The sequence below is a fragment of the Chaetodon trifascialis genome, chromosome 17 (assembly GCF_039877785.1).
Source record: "Chaetodon trifascialis isolate fChaTrf1 chromosome 17, fChaTrf1.hap1, whole genome shotgun sequence".
NCBI classification, from domain to species: Eukaryota; Metazoa; Chordata; class Actinopteri; order Chaetodontiformes; family Chaetodontidae; genus Chaetodon; species Chaetodon trifascialis.
In genome coordinates this window covers 20,801,643-20,817,360 of record NC_092072.1, presented here as the reverse complement: position 1 = coordinate 20,817,360, position 15,718 = coordinate 20,801,643, and the positions used below count along the sequence as shown (strand labels likewise).

General features: G+C 42.6%; 1 protein-coding gene and 1 non-coding gene across 3 annotated transcripts; both read left to right on the top strand.

Annotated features, from left to right (window-relative positions):
* The first annotated feature begins 169 nt into the window (after window positions 1-169).
* LOC139346444 (U11 spliceosomal RNA) lies at window positions 170-303 on the top strand. The gene has a single exon (XR_011603270.1). It is a non-coding gene; the product is annotated as a U11 spliceosomal RNA (small nuclear RNA).
* Window positions 304-843: 540 nt separating this feature from the next.
* gmeb1 (glucocorticoid modulatory element binding protein 1) lies at window positions 844-12,413 on the top strand. 2 transcript variants are annotated; one of them, XM_070985378.1, is made up of 10 exons: window positions 844-939; window positions 3,316-3,497; window positions 3,728-3,780; window positions 3,914-4,029; window positions 5,723-5,826; window positions 7,332-7,480; window positions 7,706-7,831; window positions 7,950-8,087; window positions 8,395-8,517; window positions 9,658-12,413. In XM_070985378.1, the coding sequence occupies exons 2-10, from the start codon at window positions 3,370-3,372 to the stop codon at window positions 10,509-10,511; spliced, it is 1,791 nt and encodes a 596-aa protein (XP_070841479.1). In that variant the 5' UTR covers window positions 844-939; window positions 3,316-3,369; the 3' UTR covers window positions 10,512-12,413. The 2 variants fall into 2 exon arrangements, with proteins under 2 accessions (XP_070841479.1, XP_070841478.1); XM_070985377.1 differs by having other exon boundaries at window positions 8,380-8,517.
* The last annotated feature ends 3,305 nt before the right edge of the window (window positions 12,414-15,718 follow it).

Sequence of the window (15,718 nt, the reverse complement as noted above, 5' to 3'; positions counted from 1 at the left end):
AATTAGTTAATGACCACAAATTTCAAAAACTAATTGTTGTAATAATTTATATTTTATACAATGCACCATAAAAATACTAAAATTCGGAGGCAAATTTTCAAATCCTGAACCTCTGAGTGAGGAACATGTTGCCGAGGAACAGACCGTGGGATGTTCACGTACCAAGATTAAAAAGGGCTTCTGCCGTGATTGGCACAGGAGGGGTGGGGATTCCACCGCCCCCTGCGGAATCGCCATCAAGAGATTTCGGAAGCACAATTTTTAAAACAGGGGCTGCTAGTGATCACTCGTCCTGGCGCCCCGTCTCTATATTGTGAAAAGATAAGAAAGACTATAAAAGTAGGCAGGAAGTTGCAGTAAAGGACGATCGCACGTACCGGCGGAGACGCAACGTTACTGATATTACATGGAAGCTCAACATAACTGAAGATTTTCAGACAGCTGAATTCTCATTATGTTAAGCAGAAAAGTGCGATACGTCCTTTTATCCTAAACGTGGAAAAAGTCTCCAAATTCACATTTATACTAGCAACCTAAACGTTAGACCTCGCCTTATTGTTAGGATGAAGCCGTCGGATTTAGGATACTTTTAGGAACTACACTGCTCTCTGCATCACTACTGAAAATGTCATATGGTTTATTCAAACTGTATATTACAACGCCAATATTTCACCCATGACAGCAATAATAGGATGCAAGCAGAAGAGACCAAATCTGAGATATAACCTCTTAAGATAACATGTAAAACACAGGGCGTCACAAAAGTGACATACCGTTAGTTTAGTCACAGTCGAACTGTTGGTTGCAGTTGATTTTCAGGGTTTACAAGAGCGTGATAACGGGGCGAGCGCCGTTCAGCAGGAAGTCAAGCTATATCCGCGAAGTGCGCATGCGTTGCAGCTCTCCACAATCTAAGGCTGCGTTTCTCTTCATAAAACGGTAAGGACAAGCTATTATTTTGCAATGTGATTTTAAATATGCTTGGCTGTAAAATATCAGTCGCTCTCACGACAGTAACGGTAGTTTTAGCGGAGGGGTTCGGGTATAATGCGGAGGGGGTTCAGCCAGCCAGGCTCGTACAGAATGGAGGGGCAACGCCGTCGCCGTGCCGTTGTTTGCTGTACGTGCCGCCGCACAGGGAGACGTCATTTTGAGGGGGAGCGGAGAGTTAAAATGCAGAGTTACGAAGGGACGTACGGTTCAGAGACAAGCGGCACGTAACCGTCACACTGTAAATGCACAGCTTTACCCGTCTCGGACAGTATAGTTCACAATATTGTCCAGTTTCCCACACATCAAGTTACGCCCTTGTGTTAGCCACAATGGCTACCGTCGCGCCTAGTCTGAGTAGCTGTGTGGCTCTCAACAGCGAAAAGCAGTCAGGTGCCCAACTTACTGCGGTCGTGATAATAACCCACCTAACTTTGAGAAGCAGGACTTTTATCTGCAACCATGAACGGATGGTTTAGCTTTATCGCTACTGTAACTGAGATGGTCTGCTGACCCCATGCCAGCCCCCACCTCTCTAAATATCGCAAAGTACGGTTTCTATTTTACTATACGCGGGGGAAAAACCCACACACGACACATTTAGATTAAAAACTATTTTAAGAACTGGAGCTTCATTGACAGTTTGCACAGCCAGCAGTCAGGTTTTATGACAATTTACCACTCTTGATGGTCTTGTGATAAATGTAGCCCCTTTGTGCACACTGTGAAACATTTAATGTAAAACATGACTTTTTAATTGTCGTAGTTTTTTTTATATTGCTCGCATTAGTTCACAGACAAAAATTTTGGGGTCATACGAACCATTTCTGAAAAGTTATTGAAACAAGTAAATAAGCCCAATGTTCGGTATAAATTAGTGGATACAACCTCAACGTTAAAATGAGCAGAGTGATATTGATGAACTCCTAAATCTGAAGACACTGTTTATGTGGCAAAATAATGTTAATATAAAAATAACCAAATTTGTTAGTGGAGTTTCGTTTATGAATTCGTTCATATTAGGGATGGTGAAACATATTCACCAAACAACTCAAAGCAGATAGTAATGCGTTTGTTTTGTTTTGTTTTGTTTTGTTTTGTTTTGTTTTGTTTTGTTTTGTGGCGACATGCTTACATGTACAGTATGTCTACTCTTGGGTTAAAAGCAAGCTAACGTTAGCTAGCTAACGGCAGCTAGCTATGGTTAAGTAGCTAAAATAAACAAGTAGCTGTCCCAATGCTAGCCTATTAGCACAGTTGCAATGTAGTTTGAGAAAGCATTACTGCATTATATTTTTTTAATTCTAATATAGATGAGGGTTAAACCATGTTATATGATGACAGACTAATTAAAAAAAAACACCTTAGGCTACAAAATGAATTGCATGAACATGTTAGAGTATGTCCAGTGCAACATCACATCACCAAGCCTTAATGTTAAAAGCAACAATACATTCCTCTTCTATTAAAGAACACTTTGTCCTCCACAGTCTGCTCCAGGTTGAACTTCTCACTCATTCTCAATGCATAATATAACCAGTCCACTCAACCTCTCTTCTCCCACCAAACCCCTCGAACAGTTTTCGAACAGTAGAGTGAGCACTCTGCAGTCTCACCCGTGACAGGGATTGTCAGAGAAAGCAGGAAGGCCTTATACACTTCACTAAAGGGAAATGTTCCAGAGTGAACGTTGAAGTCAGTGCTGGAGGATTTGCAGTGAGCGTGGAGCATTTGGTCAGACCCAGCATGCACCTGCTGCTCATGCAACGATGTGGCGATGACTAATTTTGGGTCACTTGCTCACATGCTTACTGGCCTTTCCTTAAATTGCTGATTATTTAAGATGCATAGAACCATTTAGAAATCTCTCTTTCTTTCTCTCTCTCTCTCTCTCTCTCTCTCTCTCCATATACACTAATGCCAACCCTAATCTATAATGACCTCATACTTACTTTTATTGCATTGTTATGTGATACTTGTAACTTAAAAGGCTTGGCCGGGGAGCACTGGCACTCCTCCCATTCATAACGTTCAACAATAAAAATAAATAAAAAAATATATATATAAAGTACTTGCAACAGAAGTTATTTAAAACTAGTTACCTTTTTTTTGCTTCAGTTAAGAGTGACAACTTAATTTCTAGCACACCTTTGTGCAATTTGTGCCTCTTTGGTCATAAATTTAGAATTTTGAAAGTCGTTTTGATTGTCTATATCTTCATATCACTAACGTTACATTGAGAACCTGAAAAATATCCGGGCTTCATAATATCTTCATTGGTGTGTGTGTTTTTTTTAAAAAAAGAACTTATTCATCCTTTTTCAGATGAACAAACTCCTGGATAGCTGCGGCCCTCCTCTGTAGTCTACACTGAGTGTGATGGCGACCACTGAGGAGGTCACGGTGTCCATGGGGGAGGTGGTGATGGTGAAGGCTGATGGTGAAGGAGACTCCAATGACCCAAATAAGACTCAGGTCATCCTCCAGCTCCAGCCAGTCACCACTGGGTATGTACTGAAGCCAAGTGTGACCTAACTGTGACTTGGCTTGGGTGGAGACAATTACAGTTCAGTTCACTTCAACAGTGTGACACAATGAACACATCTACAGGGATGGCAGCTATTACTGGGTTTTATGCAGTATTACTCCTAAGTACATACTTCGATACTTGATAGATGGACGAAATCCTCTGTATTACCAAAAGGAAATGTGAAAATGCCAAATCTTTTCTTTGCAGAGATGAATCAGCTGAAACAGATGCAGCCGTCATGGCTGTTGAAGCACATCCAGGTAAGGATTGTCAGAATGATGTGAGGACAAGTTGATTGATGTAGTGGTGCATACATTTAGCAAATGACATTACGGAAACCACATTTTCCTCCGGTCTGCTTATGTTAAATGTTTGTTTTGGGGTTTTTTTTAGAACAAACTGAGGGGGAGGATGTTGAAATTGGCTGTCCCATAACATGCGGGGACAGTAAAGCTGTGTTGCTAGTGAAGAAATTTGTGTGCCCAGGAATCAACGTAAAATGTGTGAAGGTTAGTATTCATCATCCTTTTTTCTTTTCTTTTTTTTAATCCAAATTGAGGCAAAGTAGCAACTGCACGAGGTATTCACTATTAGTCTTAAAAGGGTCGTCCATATGCTGTGAATGAAATAGAGTGAAGCATGAAATATCACAATGAAAATGACCCATGTTCTCCTTTATGCCTCAAAGTTGAACAGATTTTCTTGCTACTTTTTTCTTTTCAATTATGTGATGAATGAGCTGAACAGGGGATTACTATTATCAATCATAGGTGGTAAAGCTGAACCCATAATGAGCAGCCAAGTGCAACAAATGTTCTGAACCAGTTACAAAAGAAACATGAAACCATGCGAAGAAATAATTGAGGCTGCTGTCAGGATTGCCAAAAATACTCTACATTAGGCCATAAAAACAAGTATGAAATACATCAGACTAGTGCTGTGATGTCATAGTGCGACAGAAAAATGTCTACCGTACGATATAATGCTCTATTGTTTATATCGTAATTTTAACGTGTGGGCCGTGGTTAGCTCGGCTAATGTAACTGCAGCAACGCTACTGCTTTGCGGTAGAAATTTACGTCACCTGCAAGAACTCCGTTACTACACTGCTAACGTTTTCAACCATGCGTGCGAGAGCCAGCGGGAGCATGGACATAAACAACGTAGCAGAGATGGAGAGCACAGTGGACGCTGAACCAACAGAACCCAAAGAGGAATTGGTGCCGAAAAGGGGGAACAGGAACTCCATTGTTTGGCACTGGTTTGGATTTAGAAAGGCAGACACCAACCAAAAAACGGTAATCTGCAAAACATGCCGCCAACAAGTCGTCACTAGCGACTCGAACACGTCTAATCTTTTCTATCACTTAAAGACACGGCATGAAGAACAGTACAGAGACAGCGTTAAAATGCGACAAACTACCAAAGTTAAGTGATGAAAAGAAAAACATACACCAAATGAGCCTGAAAGAGTCAATGCCCAAACATATTAAAAATATTTCTTTTATTTTTAATTGTTTTTCAATTGTCTAGTAACAAAACAAAAAGTAGAAACAAACAGAGGGACTCTGAAAAAAAGACTTTTTATTGTTTTTAATTGTCTTGTCCCTTTATATATAAAATATGTGTTTTATAAATAAAAGGAGAAAATATCAGAGGTATTGGCATTAATTTCATATATATATATATCTCAAATTTTAAGTAAAAATATTATATCGGGATATATATCGTTATCAGCATATAAAATTACCTACATGGGGATATAAATTTTTGTCCATATCGCACAGCACTACATCAGACCAAGGCAAAGCATTTGTCAAGTTGGTGCACTTCATGAACCAGAACATTGCAACACTTGATCCTCCCAACATTGCATAGTCAGCAGTGTCACAGTTGCATACATACAGTAGTATTTTGACTAAGAGAACGTGGGACATTTTGGTATGACACAGGTAAAGTGTATACATAGTAACAGTATAGGCACTCAAAGTAAGATTCTTTTGGCATTTTCACTGCATGGACATGATGGCCTGAAAAAGATCAGCCAGGTTTTCAAAATGCCACAGTCTGCATGTTACTTCTTTTTCTGTAATTACATGTCTGCCTCAGTAAAACAGTATGTTATTCAGCTTTGAGTTTTTTCTGGTTTATCATTGATCAATGAACTCACTGTGGTTACTCAACTAATACTATCTCCACTAGTATGAAGACCAGCTGATCAGCCCAAAGCAGTTTGTGCACATTTCTGGAAAAGCCACTCTGAAAGACTGGAAGAGAGCCATCAGGATGGGTGGAGTCATGCTAAGGTGAGGAGACTTGTGTTTGGATTCTTGGGCTGAAAGCCATATTTCAGTACTATCAAATATTGCTTGGTTGCACCACTTAACATTATGATTCCTCATCATCACAGTCTGCATGTGAACTTACGCATGCATTGCTGCTGACGCAAAGAGCAGAGATGTGACTCATCTTGGCTGAATATCAAATATTCTGTGTAGCTTTATATGAGTGAGCTAAGGAGACAATATTCCATCACCTCTGAGCTGTAAATCCCATGATATTAATGACTCTTGGCTTTTCATTAAACCTCTTGTCTCTTTGAGTGATGGAGATGTTCAGTGTCGAACAGATGTGAAATATTCTGGAAAAATATGTAATCTTATCAGGAATACAACAAATACCTTAACTACTCCTGCATCATTTATTGAGCAGAATGTTCTAAAAATGGAAATGGAGCTATTAAAAACACTCAGGTCTCCCAGTAAGGTTTCTCTTTAGTTTAAAGCTGCACTAATCAATAACTTTATCTTAACAATGCAAGTAAAAGCTGTTGCTTGTCTGACTCACCGTTCCCATCAGCTCAGCCTACTAATAGTTCATTCTTTTTGTTTTTTGGCCCATAAGCTCCACTCATAGCAGTGTTTTTTCTAGCTGGAGCAGGCAAAAAGCTCTAAACCCACTGTACACTACCTGAACAGCAGACTGACAGTTTGCACCTAGCAGCTGAACATATGGTAGAGGCCAAAAACAGTGCTAGACATTCATTATATTCAGGTGGACTCAAACACAGCTCTAAATAAATGATAACATTGCTCTGTGCCTGCTGGATGTGTAAATATGAAAATGTTTGCCAGCACTGGCCATAATAACTTTAGAAGGTCACAATATGTCAGGTGTTGTGTTTTCAACTTGTTCTGCTGCCCTCGAATGGCTAAAGCTCCATGAATGACAGATAGCTTTACACATGAATCCCTCTGTAAACAGTGCACTGATCGAAATTCAGATTTGTGCTCATTGACACAGAGATGGACTGGTTAACAAAGAGGCTGTTTTTTGTTTAAGATAACACTTTTTTATCTGACCTCTGAGTTTTGACTCATGTACCAGATACTAAAGCCCACAAACCAACACAAGACCAGACATTGGGTGAATTTCCTGGTCTCAGTGAGCCCTTCCTCTGTTTAGGCTTATGGTAATAACATGTGTCTTACAGCAGAAATGAGCAGATAAATTTATTTTTTTAGAAACACACAAATATTAATTCTGCTACTGCACTGTTTGTGTTATGAGATGCTTGCACGTGCTTCGTATATTTTTTATTTGCTCAGAAAAGGCACTGCACCTCCAAGCAGAGAACGCGTGAGCGCAATGACAGGCAGCTCAGAAAGGGACATATCAGAAATGAAATGGCACTTATGAAGGATGCACATATTTTTGGCAGTGCTGATGGGATTAGGGCCAATCAAATGAAACCTTTTTCCCCGTTCCATTTCCTAACTGTTGGATACTCTTCATGCTTTCTGCCCTCCAGGAAAATGATGGATTCAGGTCAGCTGGACTTCTACCAGCACAGCACACTGTGCACCAACACGTGCCGCAGCACCAAGTTTGACCTTTTAATCAACAACACACGGTTCCCTCCTGATGGCACTGGGCTCACCACGCCCACGTCCTCTCAAGGTGAGAACACGGCAAAGTCATGGCTTTTAGTTGCCGGTTTATCAACCAGTAGAATTTTGTATTGTTTAGATTTGAGTGACTCTGACTTTTTATACATCCATCGTGTGTCACATTTTGTCATTTGAGTCAGAAAACACAGTATGTTGTCGTTCGTCCTCCATGATGAGCAGTTTCGTCTTTCTTCACACAACAAACATAACGTGTGTTCTCTTGTGTAAACTGCAGCTCAGGTGGTCCTTGGTAATGGCGGAGTAGCAGGCGAGGACAGGGCAGAGATTCTGAGTGGGAAGGTGGACTGGAGCTCAGTCTCACTGGAGTCTGCGGACAAGAAGGACTCTAATGAGATCTCAGGTCACAGAGAGCGCACATCGCAACACAGACCATTAACTACAGTAATGATCATTTCTGTTGGCGCTCATACACACATAAACACAGAGCACACCAGTGACTTATCTCTGTTTGTCCACAGAGGACACGCTGAACTTCTGGAAGGGCATCGCTGACGTGGGTTTGCTGGGTGAAGTCGTGACCAACATCAGCACAGAGCTGCTGGAGCTGCTGAACGGCGTGCAGCAGCGCAGGGAGCCAGCTGCCTTACAGGACACAGGTATGGAACAACGCTAATGTGCACCTGCTGCTCGGAACTGCATCATCGAAGCAGACCGTGGGCAAGACTTAGGGCTTGCTTGGTGGTGCATCGAAGAGAAATGAATGGAAAGAAAACAAATTCAGCTGCTGTTGGAGGCTGATGGATGGAAAGCCAACATCAGAACGCTTCTGTTGGTTTCTGTAACAATACTGCCTGAATACATAATGCTTAATTGCTTACAACAGCTGAATTTGTTCCTCCTTTCTGACTGACCAAGTGACCCTTTGATTGATTGCCGCACTGATCCCAGATTCCTGTCTGGTAGAGGTGGCAGTGCTCAGTAACCTTGCCCAAGTGTTCGGCCTGCTGGATTCAGTTAAGAAGATCCTGGAGAGGAGGAAGCAGCAGACGGATCCCTGCCAGGAGCAAATCCTCAGCACGCTCAGCAGTGAGTACAGACCAAAAAAACAAGGTTCCTCCTCAGAAGCCTCCACACTGATTCTCTCCATGTGTCTCAGTATGCTGGTCTTCAGAGCAGTGTGGCTGATGATGCTTGTCTCAGTGAGCTTTCCTTGCTTGAACTTTTCCTGTGCAAACAGAGTCATCATCATCACTGTCTGTCCAGCCTATTGGATGTGTTGTTAGGTTTGTTTTTATATCTCATGGAAGCCTGATTAGATGCTAAAAAATCAGTAATGGATACAGAGACAACGGCACACAGCAACAAATCCATATTGCAATTTCTTTACTTTTTTTTATTAAGGTAAAGACTTTTCTGCACATGACACTCAGACTAGAAGCAACAGCGGAGTGCATGTTCGAGACAGATGAGCCCCACGACAACCAGGACTAAAAATAATACAGAGCAGCTTCACCAACTTCAAAAGAAACAAGAAACCAAATGGAAAATTTATGTTGAGGGCTGACAAGTATCAGTAGACCTGAGGGATGAGACCGCCTTATGCATCATGTAGGTCTTTTTTCTTGATGTGTTGAAACCTTGCCAGCGTGTTCTAAAACCCAGCATCTGAACCAGGAAATCAAGAACAAGCCTGTGTACGTAAAAACTCAGTGGGAGAAGTGAACGGTAATTTCTGTATTTTTTTTTAAGTCTGAGCCCTATTTTTACATGTTTTTGGGACTTAAAGGTAGAAGAAGTTGTAGCATTGGTCCATTAGATCACCTCAGCTGGCTGCCATGAAACGGGCTGCAGCGGCTGCACCGTGATCCTTTGTGGCAAATGTGCCCATCAGCAAACGGCCACTAAAAGTGCTTGTTTTTGCCACTGACAGGCTCAGATTATTATTCTTAGTGTTTGATGACATTATGGAAATGATCCTGACACAGATAAAACTCTCTGTTAAAAAGTCAAACTTGGAGCTCAATTATACAAATTAGGAAACAGGCCTGCAGTCAGGCGTTTGTGTGGGTATGTGTTACCACAGTGTTTGAATACTAAATATGAAAAAGGACAGATCGGTGCTGTGCAGGTTTTGAGATTGGACTTGACATGTGAATGTGAAATTTGAATCAGTGGTTGATTGATTCAGCCTGTAGTTTTCAGTCCTGTGTTGTGTGTTCCGTGTAGACCTGGAGGTGCAGTTGGAAGAGCAGAAGAAGCAGCAGCAGGTGCGAGCTCTCCTGACCTGCCCGCAGCCTGCCAAGAGCAAAACTCCCACCAAGCGCCAGACCAAGCGGCCTCGTCTCCAGCGACCCGCCTCCACCACCACCCTCCTGACCTCCCCCATTAACCAGCAGGCCCTGCACTCCCAGCAGTTCACCGTTCTCTCCCCCATCTCTCTGTCCTCCGTGGGTCAGCCGTTCACCATGGCAGGCCTGCCCATCGGCACCCTGGCCCAGTCCTCCAACACGGTCACCCTGCTCCCTGCCGGCTCGCAGCTCTTCACCCGCTACATGGTTACCGGAGATGGAAAAGCAGACACCATCACCTTACACCCATCCTCAGGCCTGACGCTCGTGGGCACCACTGCCATGCAAGACTCCAGCCAGCTGGGCACGGTGGTGAGCCCCTTAGAGCTGGTGCACCTGAGCCAGCAGGCCAGCGGGGCAGAGGTGGTGCCCATAGAAGGCCAGGTGGTGGACGGCACCATGCTGGTGCAGCAGGAGGTGATGCAGGGTGAGGAGGAGGCCGGCCAGGAGCACACGGTCATCGAGATCAACCCGACTCCAATGGAGCAGGCGGTAGGAGTGATGGAGCTGCAGCTGACCGGGGAGTCGGGCAGAGACGGGGCAGCCATGGTGGTGCAGAGCGGGATGGAGGTGACGATGGCTGGGGGAGGAGGGGAGGAGACGCAGTGCCAAATTCAGGAGGCGCAGACTGAAGGGGTTCAGGGGCTGCAGCTGGATGCCAGCGGACAGTTGTCAAGTGTACAGATAGTGGTGATAGGAGAAAATACTCAGGAAGAAAACAAGGTCAAATGAACACACCTCCTGTTTTATCCAGCAGAGCAGGTATGGACTCATACTGAGCTGCCACAGACTCGTGAAACTGTAAATACACAGAATTTCCAAATCCACAAATTGCCTTGGCCTAAGACCAAGCACTAGGGTAGCCATTTTTCCTTTTTTGGTGTGTGACTACATGCTCCTCAACTCCTTGTTGTTTTTTATTGAAACAGAGAGGCGTCACAACATGGAATATCCTGAATGCTTCTGTTTATTTTGTATTTAAAGGATAATTCTGGTTTATTACTGCTTGGGTAATTTGTAATTTTGGTCATTTCTAGCTATAGTAATAACATAATACTCACCAAGTGAATGAGAATGTGTCAGTGTTTCTGAAACAGATGGGGGGGCACAAGTAGTCTGACCATCAGACCAGTTTTTAACAAACCGTTTGATCGATCATACTTACCATAGTCATAACACAATGATGGATTATTACCAACATTTTACCTAATTTTTACCTCCATATCAAAGGAGGTAGATCAGAGTTCCCCAAACCTGCCAAACTGAGCTGTTAGGAAACTATGACTTGGCAAAAAAAGATGAATAATAATGTTTTCAGCTGGATAACCTTGAGCTGATTTTGATCTCAAATGTGTCATCAGTCAGTTATCACCTCCTTACTCAGTCTGTGGATGCTGTGCTCATGTTACTGCTGCTACCAACCAGCTAATGTTTAAGAGAAAAAACAGAGAGAGGTTAAAAGAGCTGGACCGTCTCTTCATTGAAGGTGGGTGACATGAAAAGGCCCTTTATATGTAAATGTTCACTGTATGTGAAGTCTAACCTTCATTTTCATCACCATGGTGGTCCCCGACAGTGTAGTGAAAATGAAAACGATCTGTAGTGCAGAAAACATGAGGACCGCTGGTGTAGCTAATCTGGCTGAAGTGTAGCCTTGTTTCCAACCTGTCTGATTGTCTGACTGCTTGTGTTTCTTGCCCTCTGATTTCATGAAGAAGACGTCATCATGCTCCCAGGTCCCAGCAATGACCTCGCTCAGTACTGTGTCATCCAAAACAGAAGCAATGGCCAAAACTATAAAATTACCTGAATTGTAATGAGCTGGGATCATCTTCAAGCCTCCATGAACAACTTGAGGACAAGAGAATGCACTGTAACTCTAAAATTTACATGCAGGGCTTTAATGGTGCTGAAGGTTCGCCGCTTCACGTCCTCTAATACTGACTCAGCAGCAGCAGGCGCAGCCCTCTGCTGTTGATCAGACTCATTACCAGTAACAGTGTTGGTGTCACTTGAGGCTGGGATTAATTGCACTGTCTATTGTGTCTTGGTATTGCATCTGAGCTGTATTGTTTTTGCACTGTGTGTTGTCCTGTTAGGACTCCAGGAAGATGTTTGCAACAATGCCTGCTCTCATTTCTTTAGAATGTGGCCACACTGTCGGGTGTGCAGAGTGGTTTTTCTGTGCGTAGGTAAATGGAAACTCCTCACTGGAAATGCATCGCTTATGCACTTATTCTCTCAGTGGTTTCTTACTGCCTGAATTCATTCACCAACTCCATTTATTTTCTTTCATGTGATCATCTATTGCTTTATCTCAGTATGATAGGTTGTATGAGCTGCTGCGCCGATTGTTTAAGTCGATATATAAAAAACACACACATATATATACTTAATGTCAAACTTGGTATGCCTGTATTTTACACTTGTAAAGTAGTGTCATATTTATTAGTTTCCAAACTGAAGAGATGGGCGTCTTTTTAAGGTGCAAACATGGATTAATTTATGCTCTTGGCTGTAGTACACATCAACAAAGACTTGTTCAAGACTTGTGCATTTCCAGTAATTTAATTTAACAAATGAGGGTATTTGCATACTGACTTTGTAATGTGTTTTAATATTGGATTAAAACTGAAAAAAACAAGTGGGAGATGTTGTATCAGTGCTTCACCACCAGAGAGCGCTGTGTGCTCACTCCACTACGGCCTGAAACTGGAGATGAGGGTTACTGCTGCACTAATAGATGGTGGAAATAGTCTTCTGCTGTAATCTCTGACTTCTCCGTTTGTCAGGCTTATTGCAGTCTGTGGTGTAATCTGCACCGTCATGGCTGCTGTCCGTGATGGGCAGGCCTCTCTGGAGGCTGAGCCGTGCTGACAGGGCACCAGGCCTCACTGGTTATTATATTTCCCTCTTCATGTAGCCCTAATACTCCCAGACAGGCTGCATGAGGATTTGGGTTGTAAAAGCACAAAAACAGGCACATACACAAACCAGAGGGGCTGCAACAGAGACCCGGTCGTAGGTGTGTGTGGGGGGTACAAAAGGGAAACATCCTGACATCAGCAGCTGAATGTGAAGCCACCGGAGGCCAGGTGAGCGCTAAGAGGTGGAGAAACTGAACCACAGGGGTCATTGTGTGGTGTGGGAGGAGAGGATACGCTGTCTGACTGAGTTACGGAGGTGTTCATAGACCGTAGGTTGGATTTCCTCACATGTTGCACGTAGGAAAAGTAAACAGGAGCAGCAGCAGCATCAGTTACATGTGTCAAAGACTCCTGAGGGGTTGAAAAGCTGTTAAAAGGGAGGCCAACGCGGCTGACATTCTGTCAGTATCACCTCAGATATAGCAGGTTTAGCTGAGAATAGATACACGAGCGTGACATCTTGTAGTCCGTATATCTATTAGACAACATGGCTTCAAGCTCTATCTATAGCATCAGCGGAGGCAAACAGGCTCATAAACAAACTACTGTCATCATATTCCAGCAGATTTAACACATACACTTGACATAAAAATAGAGTGACAAACGCGGTAACAAACCACGTGTTGTGCAAGGGAAGGGCTTCACTGGGTTTTAAATCATGTTCTTATAAAAAGAGATTCTGTGCTTTTCTCTTGTATATAATTGCAAATCGAGTTTTGGACTGATGGTCACAGAAAACAAGCAGTCAGAAGGTGTCATCTTGGGCTCTGGGAAATAAGTTGCAGCACTAATAATAACAGGAGCTGTGGTCACCCAGGCCTGTTTTAGAGCGTGTGAGCAGCTCTTTAATACTTAACAAGGCAGAATTTCAACTTTTCTTATCAGTCTTAAATGCCAATTATAGAGAAGCAGTTATGGCTGGAGCTGCTCCCAACAGATTTTATAGACCATCTTCACCCCTACTTTTATTCCTTGAAGTATACAGTTTACTGATGTAACATTCCACAAAGTCTGAGTAACAAAATGTCTCAGATTTAAAAGAAAATATAGACAGTAGTTCCTCAACTGCCTCTTGGGGTTGCCAGATCACAAGGTTGCCAGGTGCAGCTGTAGGGCAGAGTGAGGCAGGTGCAGAATGAAAACATTTGCTACTGTCAAGTAAAAACACAGAGTGAAGCCCCGCGAGTGGCCCCGAGAGCACGACATGTTCCTCGCACCAAACAGTTCAAAGTGTACCGTAGACTAAGCTACTTTCAGAGCCGTATACTAGTGCATCTGTAGTACACGATTAAGGTTAATTCTGGTTCATTTCCACCTGGGTTTAGTTATACTGATATTGTACTCATCAGAATAATTTCTTTGATTGAGGAACATGACATTGCTATCCAGTCCGACAAACACAGAGACAGGACAAGCTAACAGCTTTTACATGAGCCAACAGTTAATCCAGGTTATATAAACTACTCAAATTGGAGGTAAAACTGAATTTAAGGAATGTCAACAATAATCCCTCATTTGCAACCTCGGCAATTACTTTGAGCACAATGTTTCTGCAAGTAATAATAATATTGGCCAAAACTATGGAAATAAGAATCAGGTAAAGTGGACAAAGGAGGAACTATGAGAAAGTCTGTCAATAGTCATGCAAATGGCATGGGCTCATCCTCTGGGGATCATGACAATGCTCTGCTGACACCTCATCTATATAAATAATGGTTGTGTGAGGAAAGATCAGTATATTTATGGCACTTTGCCTGTTATGTTTTTATATTCAGTGGGAATAAGTGCAGATTTTGGCTTGATTCAAACTCCAAAAACATAAGAATTCTTTCTCTGTGGACCATGAACATACATTTTCGAGATAAAGTAAGCTGCCAATAGCTAAATTATTGATTGAGAGAACCCATTGGCACAGAACAAGAGGACAGACAGTCGCCATTGTCATCAGGAAGATTCATCCTGTTCAGAAGACAAATACCCAAACTTTACTGCTCATGGTTTCACTGTTCACACACACACACACACACACACACACACACACACACACACACACACACACACACACACCCACACACACACACACACACCCACACACACACACACACACACAGCTACAACAAAAATCTTTCAAGTAATCGTTTTTCATGATCTGCCAACAGGTCGTTACGTGCTGGTCTCTGCAATGCTACTGCTTTCTTTCACATCACAGCCGTACCTGCATTTTCCCTGAAATGTTACTCGGTCTTGAGGTCTTAATATCGATCCCTGCTCCCGTTCACACATGAGCCCCTGCAGGAAGAGTTCCTGATCATTTCAGAGACAGACTGCGTGTTTGAAACAGGCTTAAGTCACTCTGTTCTGCAGAAATACGACACGCCGACTCCGCTCAGTGAATCCAGTTGTGATTTCTAAGCTAAATGTCGGATATTTCTTTAGCGCACACCGAGAGGAAGATTTCAGTGGTTGACAGTTGGCATTAATCCTGGAACTTACACATTCCTTCCAATAGCAACACAACAGTTACATCCACAGCACTTAATGTTGATGATAATGTATGTAATAATGTTAGATTAGTGTGCTTCCATAGTTTATTCCAGCTGTTTGTTTGCTGCATCTTGTCTAATTTATTCCGAGAACCTGTAGATAACATTAGATAACGCTACTGAATGCGAGATCCTTCTCATTAATGGTGGTGCAACAGGTCAAGCTGCTAAATCAACTTCTAAACAAGAGATCTTTTGGGTGGCTGCGCTACAGGGTGTGATTCACAGATACATGCAGGTTGTTTAACAAGCCGGAAGACTTTGCATTAAAGCTGATAAGTTCGTCGTTCTCATTAAGTTTTTATTCCTATGAATACATTTTGTTATGCTTCTCGTTATTAAAGGTTGCTTTTCATTTCATTTTTGGTCTCTTTTTGGTCATGAAGAAAAACTAAATCATAGATTTTGTTGACAAAATTAGCACTGATGCTATGTCATCTGCATCGGCCAGTCAAAGAAGTTTAAGTGC